Source organism: Triturus cristatus, chromosome 5_1 (assembly GCF_964204655.1).
Source record: "Triturus cristatus chromosome 5_1, aTriCri1.1, whole genome shotgun sequence".
NCBI classification, from domain to species: domain Eukaryota; kingdom Metazoa; phylum Chordata; class Amphibia; order Caudata; family Salamandridae; genus Triturus; species Triturus cristatus.
The window spans coordinates 79,442,202-79,467,360 of record NC_140587.1 but is presented as its reverse complement, the minus strand read 5'-3'; the positions used below and the strand labels follow the sequence as shown (position 1 = coordinate 79,467,360).

The following is a 25,159-nucleotide window of genomic DNA, read 5'->3' as shown; positions in this document are numbered from 1 at the left end:
TTTATATTCTCTTCCCCTCGTTTTATTTCGTTACGATTCGATATCCTTCAGCAATAGTTTCTTTGCTTTCACAATGTTTATTCACTTAATTGCTATTTCCATTACGATTCATTTGCTCTATTTATTTCCGTTTGTCTCTCTTCGTGCAAAGGTTTCAGGTGATTTATCGCCTGAGCCGAGTTTGGCATCCTGTTGCATCGTGTATCCCCTAACTCAGCCCGAGCAGTGATCAGCTGCTTCTGTCTGATCCTGCCCGGGCCGAGTTTCTTTTCCGAAAAGTCCCGAGGAGCAGGGGATACACGATACCGTGGAGATACTGATCCAGGAAGGGCTTTAAAGTTTCGGTTTCGAATGTTTATCAGCTTCGTTGAGTGAGCCCTAGTGCCGCCGGGGAGATATCACTTCGCAGGTGTGTGCCAGACGCTGCAGCCCAGGGCCAGTGAGATATCACTTCACAGGTGTGTGCCAGACGCTGCAGGGACCCAAGGACGGGCAGATATCACTTCGCAGGTGTGTGCCAGACGCTGCAGGGACCCGAGGCCGGGCAGATATCACTTCACAGGTGTGTGCCAGACGCTGCAGGGACCCAAGGACGGGCAGATATCACTTCGCAGGTGTGTGCCAGACGCTGCAGGGACCCGAGGGCGGGCAGATATCACTTCACACGTGTGTACCAGACGCTGCAGGGGCCCGAGGCCGGGTAGATATCACTTCGCAGGTGTGTGCCAGACGCTGCAGGGACCCGAGGGCGGGCAGATATCACTTCGCAGGTGTGTGCCAGACGCTGCAGGGACCCAAGGCCGGGCAGATATCACTTCGCAGGTGTGTGCCAGACGCTGCAGGGACCCAAGGCCGGGCAGATATCACTTCGCAGGTGTGTGCCAGACGCTGCAGGGACCCAAGGCCGGGCAGATATCACTTCGCAGGTGTGTGCCAGACGCTGCAGGGACCCAAGGCCGGGCAGATATCACTTCGCAGGTGTGTGCCAGACGCTGCAGGGACTCGAGGCCGGTAAGATATCACTTCACAGGTGTGTGCCAGACGCTGCAGGGACCCAAGGCCGGGGAGATATCACTTCCTGAGTTTGTGCCGATGCTGCAGGGGCCCGAGGCCAGTGAGATATCACTTCACAGGTGTGTCCCAGACGCTGCAGGGTCCCAAAGCCAGTGAGATATCACTTCACAGGTGTGTCCCAGGACCCAGAGGCTGCAGGGGCCCAAGTCCAGTGAGATATCGCGTCATGAGTGTGTGATGGATTCTGCAGGGATCCAAGGCCAGGGAGATATCACTTCCACAGGTGTGTCCCAGACGCTGCCGGGTCCCAAGGCCAGTGAGATATCACTTCACAGGTGTGTCCCAGGACCCAGAGGCTGCAGGGGCCCAAGTCCAGTGAGATATCGCGTCATGAGTGTGTGATGGATGCTGCAGGGGTCCAAGGCCAGGGAGATATCACTTCACAGGTGTGCACCAGACGCTGCAGGGGCCCAAGTCCAGTAGGTCCTTTCTCTCCAGGGCTTAATCATGCCCCCACAACTCCTTCCTTGAAGCTTCATGTTTTTTCGGCCTTAATCGATCTGGGTCTTGCTACTTATGTTATTCTTTGCTATATACAAGTTTTCCTCGTATTCATGTTCTTAATTGTTGGTATTCGCTTTCTTTCATGTTCACCACCAGCTCTCTCTTTTCACCCTTCCTCCTTCCCCCGCATTAGTTCTCTCTATCTTCGTCCTTCCACACTTCTCTCCTTGCATTTTATGCTCACGTATCTGATTCTTATGTCTGTTTTCTGTGTATTGTAGTTTTCTCTACAGCTGTTACCATTTGGGGTGGAGTTCACGTTTTAAAAGACAACAGCATAATCAGTGGCAGCCTTGAGCTTATCTTGAGCCAGTGTTTGCAGGTGTGGTCCACGGGCACAGAAAGCAGGAATGGAAGGAACATGGAAGAGTGAGATAAAGAAGCAGGGTGTCTGGTGGTGGGTGAAAGAGCCATGAGGTGAAATCTAGACGAGGCACCCTCAGTGTTCAGCACCCGACCGACTTCTTAGCACATCTGTGGTCTCCAACACTTAGGGGCTTATTTACGAGCGGCCTGCGGCGCATGAGCATCACTTTTTCTGAAGCTCGATGGCGCAAAGCTCTCAACCATATCTATGAGGCCACATGTGAGAAGTTGGCCTGGTATATGATGTCCACTAATTAAATTGGGCACCTTGCACCAGTCCAAACAACCCTTATGGTGATTTAAGAGGTCAAAGATAACCTTAGAAAGCTATCCAAGTGGTAGCTGTGGAGAGCAGCCTTCAGGCTTAGTGTTCAAGGAATGTTAAGGAGCTTGTTTTACCAGAATGCAACCTTATAGTATTGGTTAAATGAAAGGAGAACCACACAGTAGTTATAAAAATATGTACTTATTATAACAAATCTTAATTACCTCACATTATCTGCCGCACGCAGATAAACACAAAGCAGTGGGGCAGGGCGGGAGAGGGGCAGGGTGGGGTCGTACCGCACAAAGCACACACAGAAACAAATGTAAGTAGCACTAATACACAGTGGGCTCCAGGGAGAGACCAAACCATATACTAAAATAGGAATGTATGATATTACAACGCGGGTTTTTACCATGCGTGCAGTTACATCGCATGCGTTACAACGCATGCGATGTTACAACGCTATGCCATTAGAACGCAAGTCTTTACATCGACTTGCGCTAGATGGCGTGCTGACATTAAAAAAGTGTAATTTACTATTCCAACTCCAGTCCACTTAACAGTAGGGAAGGTGTTGGGATAGTAAACTACACTATTTGTAATGTTAGCATGCCATCTAGCGCAAGTCGATGTACAGACTTGCGTTCTAATGGCATAGCGTTGTAACATCGCATGCGTTGTAACGCATGCGATGTAACTGCACAGCGTGGTAATAACCGCGTTGTAATGGCTGTTCCCCCTAAAATAGTGGTATAAGAACCACAACTCGAGTCAAGACAGATTCTAGAGGTTGTAGAATCGCTGGGACCCCAAGCAGTGTCATAATACAAACGCGTGCTACGTACAATTCAATGAGATAGTCGCAGTTGCAGTTTTAAAGTTTAAGGACCCTTCCCAGTGGATTACGAAGAAACACTTTGGAACCTGGAAGGTTGGAGAGCCACTCCACCAGTGGATACAGAAGTACCAGTGTTACCTATGCCAGGGAAGCCAGGTGCATAGGGTCAAAGTGGCGCCGGAAACCGCTGTCGTTCTCAATGGGACCCTTCAAAGAAATGCCACTGCTGGAAAGAAGAAATGTGTCCGGTGGAACCCACAGGTGGATTCTTGATGGAAGGAACCGGAAAGCAGAGGGTACAGAGTCTGGGTCACTCAGGAGTGACCAGGGGCTCTGTAGATGAATGCCCACCGATGTCGGGTGCATCGGTTGTGAAGATGGAGACCTTGACGCTACAACTGCAGGGACCAGGAGATGTCGAGGACAACCAGGGGCCGGATGTAAGCTGTCCCACAAAGGATGTCAATTTCTGAAGGGTCGGCGTCCAGCAGGAGCACCAAAAAGCCTTTGCAGCAGCAACCCATACTTTCCCTACTGTTGCACTCACTGGAGTGGGAGAAGTAATTTTTACCCTGCCGCTATCCAACACTTTCCCTACTGTTGCACTCACTGAAGTGGAAATAGTAATTTTTACCCTCCCGCTATCCAACACTTTCCCTACTGTTACACTCACTGGAATGGCAATAGTAATTTTTACCCTCCCCCTATCCAACACTTTCCCTACTGTTACACTTGGTGGAGAGGGAATAGTACATTATTCCAACCCGCTTTCCAACACTTTCCCTACTGTTGCATCACTGAAGTGGGAATAGTAATTTTTACCCACCCGCTATCCAACACTTTCTCTACTGTTCCACTTGCTGGAGTGGGAATATCAATTTTTATCCACCCACTATCCAATACTTTCCCTACTGTACCACTCGGAAATAGTAATTTTATCCTTTACGCTATGCAACGTCTTCAGTATTGTTATATTTAATTTAGTGTAAAATATTCTTTTTTTGAAAAATATATATTTTAATGTTTTAACTTATTAAATATAATTTCTTTATATATTAATATATTTTTTTATATATCTGTAATTATATTTTAAATTGTTTTTAATATTTTATAATTAAAAATATTAATTATTTTTTAATATTATTAAATGAATATGTAGAATAAAAAATAAAAATGCATGTTTATTTTGTTTTCACATTACATTTATTATTCATTTTTTTTTTTTAATTAGTTTTAAGTATGTTTTACTTAATTATGTTTATTTAATTTTATATCACTTTTAAGACATTTTAAAAAGTCGATATTTTAGCAAGCTATATTATTGACAATGATATTTAGGATTCGATATTTTTGTACTTACCTGTTTGTAGATAGGAAGTCGATATTCTGTCACTAGATATTTTTCACTCAATATTTTGGCAGTTCGATATTCTTCTCCTCGAGATTCTGTCAGTGATCCCTGTCTGAACAATGAAGTGAGTGCCAAACAGGTATGACCTCAGCTTCTTCAGAGCCCAAACCACAGCAAAGGCTTCTCTCTCAATGGCTGACCAACATTTCTCTCTGGGGGTCAGCCTTCTGCTAATAAAAGCTAGTGGCTGATCCTGACCATCATCATTCAATTGTGATAGCACAGCCCCACATGCATCTGTTTGGACAATAAATTGCTTGGAGTAGTCAGGACTCTGCAGAATGGGAGCAGTGCATATGGCCGGCTTGTGATCATCAAATGCCTTCTCACAGCTAACTGTCCACTGAACTTTCTTGGGCATTCTTTTTGAAGTAAGATCATTCAAGGGAGTCAATATAGACCTCTATCCTTTTACAAATCTTCTGTAATACCCAGTCAGGCCCTAGATTTCTCTGACCTGAGTCTGGGTAGTGGGAACAACCAAGTATATGATGGTCTGGATTTTGCTCTGCAATGGTAGAACCTAGCCTCCACCCACAAGGTGGCCCAGGTACACAACCTGACTCTGCCCTACCTGGCCCTTAGTGGCCTTGATAGTGAGACCTGCTTTCTGCAGAGCCTCCAAAGCATTCTTCAGGTGGACCAGGTGATCCTCCCAGGTGGAGCAAAAACAGCAATATCATAAAGATACGCTGCACTATTGGCTTTCAGACCTGTAAAGACTGTATTCACCAGCCTTTGGAATGTGGCAGATGCATTCTTCAAACCAAAGAGCATCACTATAAATTGATAATTCCCACTAGGGGTTGAAAATGCAGTTTTGAGTTTAGCATCTTGGGCTAATCTGATTTGACAAGATCTAGCAGCGAGGTCAAATGTGCTCAAGAACTTGGCTGAGGCCAAATAATCAGTGTGCTCATCTGCCATTGGAATAGGGTGAGCATAGGTCCTAGTGACTGCATTGAGCCCCCTGTAATCCACACAAAGCGTAATTTCTTTCATACCACCCTGGGTATGAGGTTTGGGTACCCAGGACCACTGGACTAGCCCAAGGGCTATCTGAGGGTTCAATCACTCCCAATTCCAGCATCTTTTGGACCTCAGTCCTGTGTTGCAATCTCTGACATGGCCAGGCTGCCTGTAAATCTTATTTTTAACAGGTTGGTTTTTACCTGTGTCCACTTCATGGGTACACCAGGTGGTTTGACTAGGAGTCAGAGAAAACATATGTCTGTATTGATTGAGGACCTTCCTACAATCAATCTGCTGCTCAGTGAGGCTGCCTGCCAAGGCTACTCCATCAACTGAGCCATCGTCAGGGTTCTGTGAGAGGAGGTCAGGGAGTGGGTCACCCTCTTCCTCCTGTCCCTCATCAGTAGCCATGAGCAAGCCCACGTCTGCCCTGTCCACATAGGGTTTGAGCCTGTTTACATGGAGTACCCTATGGGGGCTCCTGGGAGTTCCAAGGTCCACTAAGTAGGTGACCTCTCCCTTTTGCTCAAGAATAGTATGGGGTCCACTCCACTTGTCTTAGAGGGCTGCTGGGGACACAGGCTCCAACACTCATACTTTCTGTCCTAGCTGATACACAGTCAGTACAACCTTTTGGTCATGCCAAGCTTTTTGCAATTCTTTACTTGCCTCAAGGTTTGTGCTGGACTTCTTCATAAACTCAGCCATCCTGGAGCGGTGACCAAGTACATAGTCCACAATGTCTTGTTCAGGTGGGTGGAGAGGTAACTCCCATCCCTTCTTTGCTTAACACAAGGGACCCCTAACTGGATGCCCAAACAGAAGTTCAAAAGAGCTGTAGCCAACCCCCTTCTGTGGGACCTCTCTGTAGGCAAAGAGAAGGCAGGGCAAGAGGACATCTAATTTTTGCCTAAGCTTTTCTGGGAGGCCCATGATCGTACCCTTGAGGGTTATATTGAATCTTTCAACTAACCCATTGCATTGTGAGTGATAGGGTGTGGTGAATTTGTAGTTCACTCCACACTCCTTCCACATAGCAGTAATATACCTTTACATGAAGTTGGTACCTCTGTCAGTTAAGACCTCCTTAGGGAAACTCACTCTGGAAAAAAATCCCAGAAGGGCCATAGCCACCACAGGGGCAGTGGTTGTCCTAAGGGGTATTTCTTCTGGATGCCTAGTAGCATGGTCCACCACCACAAATACGTAGCTGTGCCCAGATGCAGTAGGAGGGTTCATGGGACCAATTATGTTAATCCCAGCCCTCTCAGAGGGTACCCCCAACACAGGTAGTGGTATCAGGGGGCCTTTGTAGTACCACCTGCCTTACCACTGGCTTGGCAGGTGGTACAATAGTGACAAAACTCCTTGGTGTCCTCAGACATGTGAGGCCAGTGAAAGTGAGGGACAAGCCTGTCCAAAGTCCTACCATGGCCTAGGTGTCCTGCTAAGGGAATGTCATATGCCAAGGTGAGTAGGAAGCCCCTAAACTTCAGAGGTATGACCAACATCCTGGTGGCACCAGGCTTGGGGTCTCTACCCTCTGAGTACAGTAGTCCCTCATCCCAGTAGATCCTGTGGGATCTCCTGACATTCCAAGCAGGGTTCAAGAGAAGGGGAGGTTTGCTGCTCCTGGCTCAGATCCGCCCTGGAAGGGCCCCCTGTCCCCAAGAACTCAACCTGATCAGGTTCCAGTTCATCTGAGACAGTCCCTTCACAGGGACTGAGATCATCTCACTCAAGAGACTGATCCTCTCTCTGGGCCTGGGGGAAAGACCCAGCCTTACCTCTCCTGCTCCTTCTCTTGGAAGGCAGCTGGTCCATTTTTTCAGAATCCAGGGCCTGTTCAGTAGATGTCAGTTTGGCCTGTGACCTGGTCACAGCAAACACATCTGCAGAGATGCCCAACATTTCTGCATGTGTCCTGAACTCCACTTCAGCCCAGGCTGAAGTCACTAAATCATTGCCCAACAAACACTCCCCTGGAAGGTCTGAGCTAACCAGAACTTTCCTAGGGCCAGTTACCCCTCCCCAGCTGAAATTAACAACTGCAAAGGAATAATCAGTGCCGACATTGCTTGCATTGGTCACTTGGTACATTTCTCCAAGTATGATTTGGTCAGGGCCCACAAGATCTTTTGTCACCATAGTGACACTTGCACCTGTGCCCATGTATGCCACATCCTATTTACCATTAATCAAAGACTGCTGCCTGTATTTGCCCAAGTTACTGGAGCTGACAAATAAGGTGGTCATAACCATGCCACCATCACAGACAGGCACAGCCTGAGCTGGAGTACTGACTAAGCCAGAACCCACCTCAGAGCCCAAGGTTAACCCCACTAATCCCTTGTTCCCTGTACTACCACCTGTACTTGTGCTAGGGGGCGCAGTTCCCTGAGGGGCAGTGGTGGTAGGAGGATTTTCCTTGGCTTTTGAACAATCAGCATCTTTTGTCCAATGGGCCTTTACCGTACAAAAGTAACACCAAGGTTTCTTTTTGCCTGTTCCTTTGTTAGACTGTGACTCCCCCCAGATGCAGGTTTTTGGGGCCCAGGTGAAGACTTCTGATCTTTACCCTTGTCCCCACCCTTATCTGGAGTTTTAGAATCCTGTTTCTTCTGGTCAACACAATTAGTCTAGGTTTTCTGCTTCACCCTGGTTCTGACCCACTTATCTGCCTTCTTTCCCAATTCTTGGGGATAAGTTAAACCTGAGTCAACCAGGTACTGATGCAATAACTGATTTTGACAATTATTAAGGATCTGCTCCCTCATAATCAAAGTATACAATCCTACAAAATCATGTGCTTTGCTGGCAAGCAACCAGTCTTCTAGAGCCTTAATAGTACTGTCCACAAAGTCTACCCAGTCCTGATTCTGTGTCTTCTGGGTGTCTCTGCACTTAATCCTGTACTGTTCAGTGGTTAAGCCAAGCCCATCAGTGAGAGCACTCTTCAAAACTGAGTTATTGTCAGCATCCTCTTCTCTAACAGTGATGAGCTTATCTCTGCCTTTGTGAGCAAAGGAGGGCCACAAGATAGCTGCCCGCTACTCTTGAGGGACCCTCTGTACTTGACATGCCCTCTCTAAAGCAGGTTTCCATTTATGGATGTCATCCCCAAAATGATAGGGAGAGACAATCTTGCTCAGGTTCCTATTATCAAAGTAATGTTCCATAACTCTATGGACACTGTTGCTGCCACCATTGGAATCTAGTCCCAACTTTTTTCTAGCTCTCTGGACTTTTAGGGACTCTTTATCCAGGGCCAATTGCTCTTGCCCAAGCCTAAGCCTAGCTTTCTCAAGCTTAAGTAATTGGTATGCCCTGTCATAAGAGTGGTCCCTCTTGCTAAATACAGAGGTCCCTACACACTGTCCTGAGTGATTACTTTTTGCAGAGGGAGATCTAGATCTCCTTGGTAAACTCTAAACTCTTCCAGGAGGGGTGAAGAGAGGTTCCCCAGAACCATCTCCTTGACCCTCTTGAAGATCTGAATTGTCCAGATGGGAACCTTCAGGTACCTACTGGCCAGGGTTTGAGACTAGGTCAGAAAAGGTTTCACCTTCTGTCCTGTCCTCATTCCGTTCCCCACCCACTCTCTCCCATTCATCTGACCCAGGGGACTTCCTAAGGTCATCAAGAAGTAACATCTCTATCAGACATTGAGTGTTGGCATTTCTCCCTGTGTTCAGCTTCCTAGAGGCACACAGGGCTTTCAGTTCCTGGAATGAAAGCTCACTGTATCTAGAGGGCAGAGAGCCACTGACATCTCCTTTAGAAGACATACAAAGTGTGGTGTGGTGTTGCACCTACCTAACCTAGTGAGAAACTAAACTCTCTTAGGTTGGAGAAAGGGTGTGCTAAACCCTTGACTTACCCAACCCCAAGTTCAATAGAACTTACTTATCCAAGTTAGTATTATATGTACCTAGTACTTAGTGGTTTTCAGTTAATCAATACAAAGATTTATCTGGTAAAACAATGCAGGCTTGAATCCTAACCGCTGCACACCAATATGAGAAGTTGTCAGAGTATATGATGTCCACTAATTAAAACGGGCACCTTACACCAGTCCAAACAACACTTATGGTAATTTAAGAGGTCAAAGATAACCTTAGAAAGCTATCCAAGTGGTAGCTGTGGAGAGCAGCCTTCAGGCTTAGTCTTGAAGGAATGTTAAGCAGCTTGTTTTACCATAAAGCAACTTTATTGTATTGGTTAAATGAAAGGAGAACCACACAGTAGTTATAAAAATATGTATTTATTATTATACCACACCTTAAATACCTCACAGTAACTGCTGCACACATATAAACACAAAGCCAGTGGCGACTCGCCGAGGGACTGCTGCGGGGCGGGGGGGCGGGGGAGGGGCAGGGTGGGGGTAGTACTGCACAAAGCACACAATACTGTAGCACAGAAACAAATGTAAGTAGCACTAATACACAGTGAGCTCCAGGGGGAAACCAAACCATATACTAAAATAATGGTATAAGAACCACAACTCGAGTCAAGACAGAGTCTAGAGGTTGTGGAATCGCTGGGACCCCAAGCAACCACCCAAGGTGAGTAAGTCGGGACCCCACGAAGTACGGGTGCAGTGTGAGAACACAACCGCGTGCTGCGTACAATTCAGTGGGAGAGTTGTGGTTTTAAAGTTTAAGGACCCTTCCCAGTGGATTATGAAGAAATCCTTTGGAACCTAGAAGGTTTGCAAGCCACCCCACCCGTGGATACTATAGTACTAGAGTTACCTATCCCAGGGTTGAAGTGGTGTCGGAAACCGCCGTCGTTGTAAATGGGAGCCTTCAAAGAAATGCCCCTGCTGGAAAGAAGAAATATTTCCGATTGAACCCACAGGTGGATTATTGATGGAAGGACCCCAAAATCAAAGGAGACAGAGTCTGAGTCACTCAGGAGTGACCAGGGGCTCGGTAGACGAATGCCCACCGATGTCGGGTGCTCCAGGTGTGAAGACGGAGAACTTTACTCTAAAGCTGCAGGGACCTGGAGACATTGAGGACAACCAGGAGCCAGATACGAACTGTCCCACGAAGGATGTCGAGTGCTAAGGGGTCAGCATCCTGTGGGAGCATCAACAAGCCTTGGCAGCGGCAACCCACAAAAAAGGTCAAAGAAGGTCACTGTCTGGCCCAGCAAGGACCAGGGGACTCACCACAGCAAGGGGAGTCAGGGCAGGCCAAGAGCAACCAGGGGAACCCAAGAAAAGCAGTGTTGTCCCTCAAGTGGACCCTCAAGCCGAAGGCACAGTAGTTGCAAGGGAACCTCTAGCAGTTTCACAAATTAACAACTTGCAGGGAACCGAGTACAAGGAGGCCAAAGTCCCTTGTACAAAATGTGCACCGAGATTGGGGCTATCGATAGCCCAATGCACTAAGTTAGTTAGCGCCAACAAGCATATGCACTTGCAAAAGTATGCAGTGCACATGGGTTTGGGTTATGCAGTCCACACAAGGGATACTGGCATCAAACTTGGTGAGAGAGCAGCTCAACCTCAAGGAACATAGGAACCTGTATTGCTGGAGCCTTTGCAGTCCGCAGGAGTTCAGGATCAGCAGACTGGTCAGTTGCATTACGGTGCCTGCAAATGCAGGGGAGTGACTCCTTCAACCCAAGGGAGATAACTTCAGTTGTCCTTGATGCCCCACCGGTCCTGCACTGGGCCTGTATTGTGCATGGGCACAGACAATGCTTTGGATGGAGAGGGAGACAAAGTCGGGCCTATTCGAAGTTGAGCAAAGTCCAGAGTGCCCAGACAGTCGAAAGTAAGTGGTTTCTTGTTCAGAAGCTTGTCCACATCGAATCTAGGGTCCTACAGCCAGTAAGCCCTTAAGCACCCACAGGAGAGGGTTGGACAGATTCAGGGGACTCTCCCAGGGGAGGGTTTGGACAGTGGGGAGGTTACTCCCATGTCCTTTGTCCAGTTGTGCACCAGAGCAGGAGCCAATGGCTCCCAGAACTGGTTTGAGCTGGACTATGCACAGGGACACCAAATGTGCCACTCGTGCAGACTTTCAGGTTCTTTGGAAGTGCACCCACCCAGCCTCAATACACTAAACCCTGTGTGGGATGTGGCACACCTCCCTGTGACAGGATGCCTATTGTTCTGCCTTCCCCTGCTCGAGCTTGGCTCAGCAGCAGGAGGCCAGAAATGTGTTTGTGGTTGACAGCAACCATTTTGTGCTGCCCGGGTTGAGAAGACTGGTAGAGGGAAGACTAGGGACCCCACAAAGCTTACTTCAAAAGGGTGGAATCATACCTCCCACACCGGTTAGCAGTGTGGAGGTATGATTCCAAGGTGTTTGATACCAAACACAACATGTTTTGTTGCAGCCGTTTTTAGCCCCTTGCATGCCCGCCCCTTTCCCCGCCCAGTGCCGCGCTTTGTATTAGCGGGCGGAGTTCATGACGAGCTGGACTCGTCATGGGCACAGCGCCACCGCAGCCCATGACGATTCCAGCTCGTCATGGGCACTGAAGGGGTTAAGATAGCATTTTACGCGAGCACATAATGCACCTCTACCTATATGTCTGGCGGCGGCACCGACAACCCGGGAGAATGGTCTCCCGAAGGCTGCAGGGATGCTCTCCTCATGCAAGGGCACCCTCTCACGTAAAACCCAGCACCCTGCCTTCAGGATTGTCAAGGCCTGCTATAGGGGTGACTTAAAGATTTTAAATGTAGTGATACAGTAATCCTATATCTTTCGTAAGTGGTGCAAGCACCAGCTTACACAGGCTGCAATGGCAGACTTGTAGTTCCATTTTGCATGGCCTTTCATGGGTGGCATAATACATGCTGCAGCCCATGGGAGGCCTCTGTGGTACCTATGCCCTTTGTACACGTATACCATATACTAGGGACTGACCAGGGTACCCCAGTAGCCAATCTGGAGTGTACCTAGTACATTTAATAACAGTTTTAAGGAGAAAGCAGATAGGCTGGGGTCCTGATTAGCAGGATCCCAGCCAGACTAGTCCAAAACATTGAGACATCAGCAAAAATTGGCGTTAACCATAAGAAGCAGATCCTACTTTCCTACACCACACAAAGCCACTTGGCATAGCTTTTAATGGCCTCATAGACATGGAGTAAGCAGTGCAAGTCACTGCGCCGCCTTACTCTGGTTTAAAGAGAATTCCCTCGCAACACCCATGGGGGTATGACGCTGCCTCAGATTGACAACATCATGTAAACATGGGAAAGTGCCAAGTCCTTACGCCTCCTCAGAGCAGATGTAACGAGGAGTAATGTTTTAATTTCTCCTGGTTGTTTCCTCTTTCCATGTGTGCTGAACTCTGCAGCACACATAGAAAGAGAGAAATGCCTCTCTGTATTGTTTTTGTGCAGGAAGGTGCCCCTTCCTGCACATAAACAATCCTGCATGCAACGTATACACCCTTGCACCATGCTGAAAGGGTGCCTGCGTTGGCAGTAGGCAGTCCATTGTGCGCCAGCGCAGGGGCAAGTGACAGGAATGCATCGGATTTTCTAAATACTGTGCATTCCTGCCCTTTCACAATGGCGCAGGACAGTGCAGCAAGACGACTTCTGGCGCTGCACTATGCCAAATCCACGTAAATGAGGCCCTGATTGTTTTACAAAAAATCACTGCTGGCAGCTCTCAACACTTTAACAGAAGTGCTAAGACACTAGAGGTTATATTTACTAACATTTTGCGTCATGGTTGCACCACTTTTGGGGTGCATCCCTGATGCAAAATGCTAGTAGATGGTACCAATCGTAGCGATTTGAGCTGTCTTGCATGGATTTGTGAAAGAAATGTAGTGTAATGCAGTGGCTTGCGTCCATTGTGGTACATTTTGTTCTGAGAGGTGTTCCATGGGCGTTCCCATGCATCCGCCCATGAATTTCATACAGTCCCAGATTTACAAAGCTTTGTGATCCTGGGATTGCATGAAATCACTACGTCTCCCAAAGATGGCATAACGAGGGGGAACATCTTTTTTCTCCTTGTTATTTCCTCTTTGTATGTGCGTTGCATTCTGCAGCTCACATAGAAAGAGGACAATGCCTTGAGAGATTGCTTTTGTGGAGGAAGGTGCTCCTTGCGGCACAAAAACAACTCTCCTTGCATTACAGACACCCTCTTACCATGGTGCAACGGGTGCCTGTGTTGATGCCAGGCTGCTTGAAGCATGCCAGAGTAAGGAGAGAGCAGAAATGCTCCATATTGTTGTAAATTTGGAGCATTGCTGCTCTCTCCCTTTCACGCAACACAGCAACTTTGCTTGTTGCCCTGCATTGCATGAATGTTGGTAAATATGTCCCTTTGGGGCCGATTTATCAAACTTTGCATTGCTCTTGCACCACGCAATGTGGTGTAAGACCGATGCAAACCTTAAGACCGATGCAAACCTTAAGAACGATGCAAACCATAAGACAGATGCAAACCTTAATACAGATGCAAACCATAGGACATATTTTTGAAGCCACACAAACCCACTTTGCGTGGCTCTGTGTGGCTCCAAACAATCTGGGGTAATGCAACACAGTGCAAAACACTACGTTGCATTACTCTGCCCTGGGAAGGCGCTCCATGAGAGTTGCATGGGTAAACCTGTGTAGTGATGATCGTTATCTACCTATGTACAACGCTAAGTTAGCATAACCGCGTTAAATGTTAGAAAGCCATCTTGGCGCTTTTGCTGCTTTTGCACACGACACTGTAGTCACATGCTATTAGAATTGAGAAATGCTTACTCGACTTTGCTTCACATGAGAACTGTCTGTTGTTAACATCTTGAACAGTGAATAGCGACCTTGGTCTGTACACAGTGTAAAGAAACAGTCTGGATCGCTAGACGGTGCATGTTGTTGAGTTCAGGTTGATCGGCCCACTAGTTTAGCCATAACACGCACGCAGCTGCAAATACCAGAAAGTCGAATGCTTTTAATATTGCAGTGTTGCATGTTTTTCAACACATTCGGAAGAAGAGCGTTCCTAGGAGCAGAGCATAGCTGATCCTGTGATGTGAACTCTCTGAGCTGATTTATACGGTATGGGGTTCCCCATTCAAGCCTAGAGACCTTTTATTAGTCTAATAATACTATTAGTGTGTTAGAGAAAGGAAGGTGGCCTAGGGCCACTGTCATTTTAGTATGATTGCTCCTTTCATCTTCTATGGTATTGTAACTATGCTGATGGTTTTGATTTTAATCGTTTGTCTGCTAATGTTAGCCAAACTGCTGCATCTTTGGACACGAGGTTTATAAAATAAACTCTTTAAACTTTTCCCGTGTCTCTGTTTATTCTGTTGTGGATTGGTACGAGAATAATTACGAAAAGGTGTTTCTGATTACCATCATTCCTGAGAAATATACTAAGTCGCTTGTTCTGGGTTGTCTATACATTGGGACCGCCGAGCTAAACCTCGGATAACGAATGGGACACTGATTGTAGGAAAGTAGGGTCTGCTATCCTATGGTCACCCCAAATTTTTGCTTTTTGCTTCACTGGTTTTTTACATATTGAGGCTGTGGGCCTGCTATTCAGACCCCGAGCCTGCTGCTCTCTCTACTAAATTTACACTATGCACCCTAGGTGCATAACCAATTGGAAGTGGATCACCCTGTGAGCCCCTGTACCAGTGTACACTAGGTACCCAGGGCATTGGTGTATCTAAGGCCTACCAGGGGCTGAAGCATGTATTGTGCCACCCCTGGCCTGGTCTAACAAATTTGACACAACTGGCTGATCACTCAGCTGGGGTAAGTTGGTGTAACCACCTCTTACTTAGGTGTAGTATACCTATACCTAACCTTAAATGGGACACATGTTAACCTATAAGTCACTCCTATGGCAGGCCTTAACAATCCTGAAGGCAGAGTGCTTGGTTCCATGTGAGATGGTGCTCTGGCATGAGCTGAGCCTGTCTGCAGTGGTCGGAACCACTTCCTTCCACTGTTTCCAGATATCGTCATACCATATACTCTTAAGTGCATTATGAACCTCGCGGTTAAATGCTATCTTTGGTTTGGCTTTATCAAAACATGTCGAGTAAGGTGTCATACGAATTGGAATACTAACCCCTCGCCAATTCTGGCGACGGGGTTAGCATTCCACCCTTCTAGAGGGACACGACATGTACAGTACCTGAAACCCGGGTAAAATCAGACTTAGCCTCAGCTCCACAAAATGGATGCTGCCACCACAGACACAAGTCTGCCCTCCTGCTGCTGGGAGTCCTTCCAGCTTGGGAGACGTGGACAAAGGGTTTCCTGCCAGGGGAGGTGCGAGCACCACCCCAGACAGGATTTTGTGTATTGGTCAGGTAGGGCTTGAAAGAAACCAGACAGGCCTGAGGCTCACAAGGAGCCTCGGTGCATATGCCAGTTCAAACCGGTCCTGGGGCACACCAGCCCCGGACCTGGGGCGAGCTGGACAAAGGATTGGGGGTGTAACCACCCCCCTTCCTGGTCCCACCCTTAGGGAGGGACCTAGCAGGTAGTCCGGCCCCTAGAATCCGCTTAAAGGTAGGAGCTGTGTCCTAAGACTTCAGACATCCTGGAATCAACTTAACCACAGGAAGAAGACGGGAACTTCGACGCTCTGCTGCACAGAGGACTGAAGGAAATCTCCCCTATGGTCAGGGAGTGACCATCTTGCTAACGCAAGCACCAACCAGCTATTGAACGTCTGCTTTGCCGCCGCCTCCTGCCGGAACCCGAGCCCAGAGCCCGACAAGACCTGGACCTCCAGACCTCTCACCGCCCGATCCACAGTCCCTGAGAAGAAGGAACCCGTGGAGGCACCGAGACACGTGGGGCCAGCCATCTTGAAAGACCGACGACAAGCTGCAAGCGCAGCGACAGAGGCTCCCTCCAAGTTGTGCTTTGGGTCCTGAGAAGCCCAACCATCGAGCAGCATCTGCACCAAAGGTGAGCCCTCCAGCATCTCCACGATCTGCGTGGGGCCCCTCTGCACTTTGCATCTCGACGCGCCTGCCCGGTCCCTGGCCCGTTGGCTAGTGGCCATTTTGGCGACGAAACCTAAAATCAACGATGCTGGTCTGGTTGCTCCAGACTGGCCCTAGCTGCTCTCCAAAAGAGCAGCCCCTCTGACCTTGCTGGTCAGAACAATCAGCTTTTATCTCTTTCCACGACTCCTGCCTTTGCCAAGGCTTGTTTGCTTCTTTTGAGTCGCCGACACCGCCGACAGCGAGAGCCTGCGTGGGAAAGCTCGTGAACCGACTCCTGGACGTCGTCGACCTTCAGGGACCACGTGGCTGCGGAGACAAGCTACCCTTCACCACCTGTTTGCACCCGACATCGCCTGGTACCTACCTGGTGCCACGCCGGTCACTGGCTAGTGACTGTGAACACTGTCCCCTCTGCTTTCAGGTCTTCTACAACTCCGATCCACTCTTGGATCCAACGCATCTCTTCTGGACCGACCGCCTGCAGCATCTTTGTCATCCGGCTCCATTGAATCGATAGAAGAAACCCGACGCACTTCGAGACCTATGCACCCGCTTCCCGTGGGTGAGGTAAAGCTGGCACTCCGGTGCCCAAGTGTAGAGAATCATCTCTAGTGTCTGTGTTTCAAATCTTAAGATCGTAGTCCATTCAGAAGACCCTTTCTGCAGTAACTTTGTAACTTTTACACACCCATTGAAAACCTATGGGAGCCCGCGTGTAACTTTCCTCACTGCACACGCGACCCGTGGACCTCCTTGTCACTAACTGAAGTTAGCTCCTTGTAGGCCCAGCGATTTTAGAGGCCCTAGGCCTTTTCACTTTCCTGTTCGTGGTACTTATACCACTATTTTAGTATATGGTTTGAGTGGCCACCAGGGCCCATCCATATAAAGTGCAACTTCTGTATATTATAACGTTGTCTTGTTTAATGATTTGTGCTCCTGTGCTCATAAAGAGTCTAGGGGATACTTTGAGAAATAAATACATATATATTTTCAATATATATCTGTGTGGTGCCCTTTCATTGGTATAAAGGGGGGGTTGCATTTGGTAAAACAGCCTGCTTAACACGCTTTAACGAGTTTAGCCTCAAAGACTGCTTAGCCTACGCTACCACTAGGGCAGCTGGTCTGAAAAGGTTGACTTACAACCACACCATAAGGGTTGCTTGGCATGGTACAAGGTGGTCACTGTAACTAGTGAACATCATATACCAGGCCAACTTCTCACACTGATGCTGGCCGGATAGGGGGTTCTGGGTTCTGAGGTGAGTTTTTGGTACACCGCAATTCACTGAGGGCCTGGGTTCCTGCGCATAGTTCTGCAAATAATTACAACCCTGTCCTGATGATGATCCTGATTGATAGGATCGAAACGTCGTCTACTCCTCCGCGCAAATGATGGCGCACTTCCTTCTGTGACTCTACTAAAATTACCCTCAATAATTTATAACCAAAATTGTAAATCGATGCCTAGAGCCACATTTTCACTGTATATAACTATTCACAGTTGCACCTTGCGCCGTTGTCGCTGACTTCACAATTGTCACTTGCGTCGCTATCTGTGTCACCTACGCACTCCAAGCACCAAGTCCAATTCGGGTTGTTTTCGCATTTAATTTGCCTACAATGCTGCTACAACTGTATCTTCCTGTTTCTTAAATTTTCGTCCACAATTATATGATGCAATATGCACATTCTAAAAATATTACAGAGTCTCCCGTCTTCTTTCCACGTAATGTTTTATACATACATGTCTATTTGTCCTTCAGATTGATACCAGTTGAGATATTGTTCTTTTTCAAGCATGCATTTAAGACAATACTGAAAATGGAAAGTTGTAACAGGCAGAGTTATTTTGCCATGTATGAACCATTCTGTAGCTGGTTTTTCTGCTACCGTAAATGGCAATTTTTCCAATCTTTCAATGCTCAGCACTGTATACTTCGCTCCCCTTTGTGCCAGTTCGATCTGTTTATCCATGAGATTGTAATCAGAGAAGACGTGTTGATGAAACGCCAAGGCACATAGCCTGCACGTAAGTTTTGTAGTGTCCAGCCCAATGACAGAATAGAACGTAATTGAGACTGGCCATGACGCAGCAGGACCAAATCTTGTTCCACAATGTCTATAGCAGAGGATACAATGTTGCCAATGAATATATCCTAGATGACAAAGTTGTTAACCCATTGTCGACCACAGCGAGAGATTTCTCTAAATTAATACGATCAATTTCTAGTATTCTTTCTGCGGCGTCTGCTTGTGTCACGTTCTATATTTCATTATAAGCAACATAGATGCTGGCATATATGAAACATTTTTGACGCGGTTTTCTTGGACCTAGTAAGAGTTCCCTAAGGTTTGCGGCTTCTTTAAGTAAAGATAAGTGTTGTTTCACATCCTCTAGTGTAGATGTCTGTAGCCAATCAAGGCATAATTTTTCTACACTGTATGTTGTTACTAACACTGGATGCTGTCTTTGAACATAGCCTGGGTCTGGCCTATTGATTGTTAAACCGTGTATTTTGTTCAGGAATCTTTCTTGACAGATATTTGTGTCTGTGGGCCAGAGCAACCATTTTTTCCATTTGGAATCTAATCTGTTGTTTTGTAAGATAGTGTGTATGTCGACCACCCCCTGTGTAGTGCTATTACTTGCAGGTGTAGGTATGGACGGTATAGGCAAGACGTTTGTTGGACAGTGTCATTCAAAAACATTAACTGCTGTGGGATTATGCAGGCTCTAAACAAAGCTTCTATCCCCTGTACTTGCCAATCTTTTGTACCCCAGACAGATTTTGTGTCAATTGTGTCTTTCCAAAAGTCTATACCCTGTCTTGACAGTTGGGCAATAAAGGCTGCAGAATACATCTGTTTGGTGTTTGTTAACATATTTTTCGTTCCTGTTTTGTTCACATTTTTAAAGTAAAACGTTTCTGGATTGGATGTATTGTACCCTGAAAAAATGTAAACTTAATTGCAAACGTTTTTGAGCTACCCCTTGGTGGTGTAGGACAATGTTCCCATTGTTTATACATAAATAAATTTCTAGGTGTTGCAGATTTATGTAAGAAATGATGACCATAGTGGTTGTAACAACAAATCTGTTCAGAGTCTGTTGAACCCTCTAAGTATTCATGGTTAGAGAATGCAGCAGACCTTTCTAGATCAGACATTATGTTATTAACAGTCTCAAAGTCCCAATCATCAGAATAGGTACTAGAGGTAATAAAGTCACTTAATGATGTCTTGAATAAGTGTGGAATCTTCAAAAGTTCCGACGGACCGAATATATCATAATCCCAAACTATACCATTTTGTATAGGAACGGCTGTGATGTTCACTGCTGACAAGTCTCTTGCTTCACGAGGGGATGATTTGTGTGGTTTCAAAAGTAAGTTCACATTTTTACTTCTTGTGTCCAAATTAATATATCTTCCATTTATCAGCATTACTAAAGCTAGCCAAAGCTGAAAGAAAAATATTCCAGAAATAATCCATAGTTCAATCCATGGTGAAACCAGATAAGTCTTTCTCACGTGTTGAAAGAAGTCTTGTGCTTGCTCTTTGAACGTTTTTTTAGCTGGCGTTGTTTCAGGCTCACTGGGATCCTCAGAAAATGTATCCAAGATAATGAAGTAGCCAGAAGCAGTTCTGTCAATGGTTGAAATTGCATCAGGATTCGTTGAAATCGCTGGAACCAGTGGATCACTTCCTACGTTGGTTTAGACCGGTGTATCAGGACGAACTGTTATTTGGGTTTCAAGAGGAATGAGTTCCATAGCATTGTTGCTTAGTCCTTCATTTCTTACTGTTGGATTCTCAATGGTGATGAGTCTTTCAGTTTGAACCTCTTGGATAGTAGCTAGAAGAGTGAATCTGCTACTTGGTCGGAGTCCACTTGACCTACTGTTCAGTATTGGCCACATAGTGTGGTTTGATGAGGTCGATGGACACAAATCTTTTCTCCTTTTTACCAGCAAAGGGGCGGAAGAAGTACTGTTCTTGATCCGTGGATTGCTAGGACAGGTACGGGTTGTCTGTAAGAAGGCCCAAATTCCTTCTTGTCCGCGATCTTTTCTCTGACTAGATCCCCAAGCTTTGGGATCCAGACAGGCCTTGATGGGACAGCTGGATTATCCCCAGTGGGGGCTGGCTTCAGGAACACGTTGCTTTGTTTCAATCTTAGTTCATTTAAGTCCTGTAAAACAGCCAAACAATCTTTCCCAAATAGGACCTCATATGGAGTGACCCCCCTAGAGAACTTCTTCGCAAATTGTTTAATGAGCTTTGGACCCCATAAAGATGTTTGACCCACCCATCACCTGAACCTTTCTTTCCACAACCGAATTTCCCTCAGGATGGAATGGAGAAGTGTACCGCAATGCAACGCCCAAATTGGCAATGGCTTCTTTGTAAGCCCGAGAGCTAAACGCAGGGCCCTGGTCAGAGTGTAGTGTGCCTATTGCGTATGTGCCGATAAAAACTCGCAAATCTTTTATAACAGTTCGAGCGTCAGCCGAGCGCGTAGGCCACATCCATAGGAACCTTGATATAGTGTTTGTGGGATTGCATTCGTCCAAGAGGACGCCTGCACGTAGATAGTCTAATGCTGTCTAGCAATGGTGTCTGTACTGGGCAGGCTACTTCGCAGTCTGGTTTCTGGTGGCGTTCTGTACTGCGATCTCTATTGCAGTCTATGGAGTTATTGATGAAGATGTGAATAAGTGTATTAATTTGAAGGCCACCAGTACATCTCTTTTAATGTTAAAATTGTTTTAGAGATCCCCTGATGTGACAGACCCTCTCCCAAATGTGCTTCATAAATCAAAGCTGCTCTACGTTCCATGTTTGGAATTACCCTATTCCCCACTCCAGGGATTCGAGCAAATGGAACGTTTTTCGCATCAATTCTATACAAGTATTTGTGTGGAAACTTTTTAGGTAATGTTGCACCACTGCCTTTGCTTGAAGCATTGACAGCCAACAATATCTCACTGTCTATTTTAATTTTTGAACGAGTGATCGCAGCTACGGAAGCCGTTTGCACAGCCCCCTTCGCGGCTTCATCAGCCAATGAATTCCCTGCAACGTGAAGGCCATCACGTTGATGACTCGGCATTAGTATTCTGTGTTTCTCATAAGGGCTAGTATTACGAAATACTGCTTCGATTTGAGTAACTATCCAGAATGGAATTTGTTCCCGTTTTGTGGGCATTTTACCCATGACTGCGTGTAAAGTCTGTGGAGTAATATTTAGGTGCCGATTCCGATCCGTTAAAAAAAAATTACCGTACGACTCGTATCTGTAGTTTTTTCCGTACGAATCGTACAAGTCCCGTACAAACAACCAAGTATGATTCGGATTGGTATTTGGTTACGTACGAATTGTACAAGTCCCGTACAAACAGGCAAGTACGATTTGTACCGTAAAAATACATACGAATGACCTCGGGAAAAGTGTACGACATGTCCCCGGACAGTTTTACATACAAATCGTAACACTGAAGTCCGAGCGCACAAGTACGATCCGTACCTGCGTTCCGAAGACACATTCGTATGTAAAACGTCCCGTACGGAGCGAACTGTGTACCACCCCTACCCCGGGTACACCTGGGCGAGGGGTACGAGTCGTGCGGCCGCCCCCAGCCTCCCACCCCTCCTGCGTACGTCCGCACCATACCCCCATCCCCCACCGCATGTACGCACCGTACCCCAGCACCGCATGTACGCACCGTACCCCCATCGCGTAGCGCTAGGGTACGGTGCGTACATGCGGTGCTGGGGTATGGTGTGTACATGCGGTGCTGGGGTACGGTGCGTACATGCGGTGCTGGGGTACGGTGCGTACATGCGGTGGGGGGGCTGGGGGTACGGTGCGTACTTGTAGGGCTGGGGTACGGTGCGTACCGGACCCCTTTTCCTCACGCATCGCGCCGTACTTAGCTTTTCCGGCACTTTTTGGCTCCCGTAAAAATATTGCCGTGCGGAGTGCTGTGGGTACGAATCGTACTTGCTGGTCCGTAAAACGCTGCCTGACTGTGCGAATGTCGCGTTCGCGCTGTCCCGGATCACATTTGTACGTGTTTTTCAGCCGTACGGTCTTTTCTACGATTAGTACGGAAACCGGTTTCCATACGAATCGTACTTGCTAGTTTGTACGGTTTGTTTACCGGGTACGAGTCGTACGGAGAAAACGCTCCGTACGACGATTTGTACCCGGGTTTTACCGGATCGGAAACGGCACCTTAGTGTATTCCCCTGATGAGGGGTCTGATTTGGAATGGCTATTGGTGGTTGGAATGTGAAAGTCCGCATCACATATTGGACTAATTGTCTGTAAATTTTTATCAACTCTTTGAGTTGAGTGCGTAATTTATCATCTTCGATGTCAGGGTGAGGTGTGTAGCCGGCTAAAATCGGCCATGTTGCTCCTAGTCTACCTAGTGGACCGAGCCTGGTAATGTGAATGTAATGTTTTAGGGCGCTTTTAAACCAGAGCTGATGCTCGTATGTGAGTGGAATTTCAACATCCTCGAAGGGAATGTATTCCTCTGGTGGATCATCTTCTTTGAAGATGTGAAACACATGTGTTACTGGATTTGATTCTGGGACTGTAATCCACGAATAAAATACCTCTGTTTGAAAGGATTCATGTGCCTCTATCACAAAAACTGCTATACCACCTCTTGGTGTCAGACCATGTTTTATAAGTTTTAGAGTGATGGCTCTCCTTAAATTTGGATGGATGTGTATAACGCCCTCATCGGTTTCATTTAAACCTTGTTGTATTAAAAGCTGCTACGACTTGGTCAGCCGGAGCCTCTGTATCCCCGTTTTGGGACGTTGTTTTTTTAAAAATACAGAACACATTTCAAGGAAACAAAGATAAGGTGCACAATATTTTGGAACACTGTATCCTTCAACGTTGAATAAACCAAACAGCTAATACATAGGATTCTCGTCCTACTCAGCTATGGCGGATATTATCCCTACCCACTCCAGACGTCTTATGGAGTGATATTAGTAGAGGTCTCTGAGAAAAGCACAACTGAGTTACTTCAGTACCTAGCGTTAAATTAGTGCCTTACCAAACCGTTGGGCGCCATGTAGTGTAGTTCCTATTTCTCTTATAGGCTCTGCGCATTGGAATACTATACACTATAGTTTTTGCATAGGACTAAGGTCAGTATGCTCCTATCGAGTACATTAACCTTAATTACTTGTGTGTGCCAGCTAACTCCGAGGTCACTAGAAACTTCTCGAATGAACAAGAAGGGATTAGTTTCTGACAACCCCATAAATATGACAACTTTGTTTCCCTTAGAATCAGAACGCGTCTTGTGGAAAGAATAGATAACAGTTTCACTCAGTCAATCGTGCATTCTTAGTTTCTCCAGAGTTACACAGAAATAGAAAGACGGGTGTTTCAATAAAAGGGTTTATTGAACAGTCTTGTTTCTCGTGTAAGAGATAAGAGCTGTTACGATCATTAGACAGAAGGCAAAATATAATACGCACAGCAAAAGCAGTAGGAAGAAATAATACTACAATAGCATTGTCTTTTAGCTATGACATATATTCATATATACATACATAAATACCATAGGCTAAAATGTGAATACTCGTCTGATACTTCTAAATAGTCTTACCCCGGTGTACCTAACCTAAGTGTGGTGCGAGGTAAAAATAGGTGCTGTTTTCTATAGTTTGGTATATACTAAGTTTAGTATGCCAAGAGTCCCTCTAGGTTCTAGTCGGCTCCATATATTTAGAATGAGCGAGATGGGAATCTCTATCTGGGTCTCAAACTCTAACACCCCGTGAAGGGAGTCAGAACCCTGGAAGCTGGATTCTCTGCGAGCAGGGATGACAGCGTCTGGTCAGTGTGTCAGCCCGGGATCTCGTCTCTTCCGAACTTGCCGTGGCGAACCGTGCAGTCAAGTCGTGCGGTGTAACCGCCATGCCATGCCGTGGTTTGCCATAGCAAGGGAAGGTATATTTATACCAGGAAGGTATTTAGGAATGCTAGCACTGACGTAAAGTCGGGCAGCGGAAGACGTCATGGATGAACCCCTAAGGAATAGTAGTTCATGCATAATAGATGAGTTCTTGGAGAAATCAATAATCCTAGCTAGGGAAAGTCCTGTTCGGCTTATGGGTCTGGTTTCTAAGAACTCGTTGTAACATGGGATGGACGGATGTAGGTGACCATGCCTGTATTTGGTTAGCATGGCTAATGCCTAAATAAGGACTGAGATTCTATGCCTAAATAAGGGCAATGCGAAGTGTGCCTATATAAGGACATGATTCAGGGAAACCTATATACGGGTATCTAAATCGAAACATAACAAGCCCTCGTCTGCTACAGCCTGAAGCTTCATCCCGCTGGCGAGTTTCTACTTCCATTAAAAGATTAAAAGACTGAAAAGTCTGAACAAAGAAATCTACACCACGACTTCATCCAGCAGGTCCCTGGCGATGGTGCCCGTACACCATTGGCCTTCCTTGCCTCGCTGAGCTTTACCTTCTCAGACGTTTTTCTTTAAAAATTCTTCTAAGTTGAAAGGTAAGCAGAGTCCGGGCCAATACACATGGTAATCCAAACCACACTCCATTGCAGTTGGCCATAACTTTTGACTTTGCCCCAGTTTTGCCAGACTAGATGTTCGCAGTTGGTGCTTTGATCTTCTTGGCACTATTTTTCACTTTAAACTTCTTAACTCCGGTCCTTCTGATTGAATTTTTGTCATTTTGGTCT

The 25,159-nt window shown here is 46.6% G+C and overlaps 1 protein-coding gene across 6 annotated transcripts in view; it reads left to right on the top strand.

Moving 5' to 3' along the window:
• Positions 1-263: 263 nt before the first annotated feature.
• Positions 264-25,159, top strand: part of LOC146830241 (uncharacterized) — a 649,260-nt gene continuing 624,364 nt past the window's right edge. The window contains exon 1 of one of the 6 annotated variants that reach the window (XM_085604449.1): positions 264-409. Coding sequence is in view for 1 of the 6 variants with exons in the window: in XM_085604444.1 (XP_085460570.1) it covers positions 1,093-1,133 (41 nt within the window). In the remaining 5 variants the exon portion in view is untranslated. The other 5 variants (XM_085604447.1, XM_085604446.1, XM_085604445.1 and 2 more) reach the window with 5 other exon arrangements.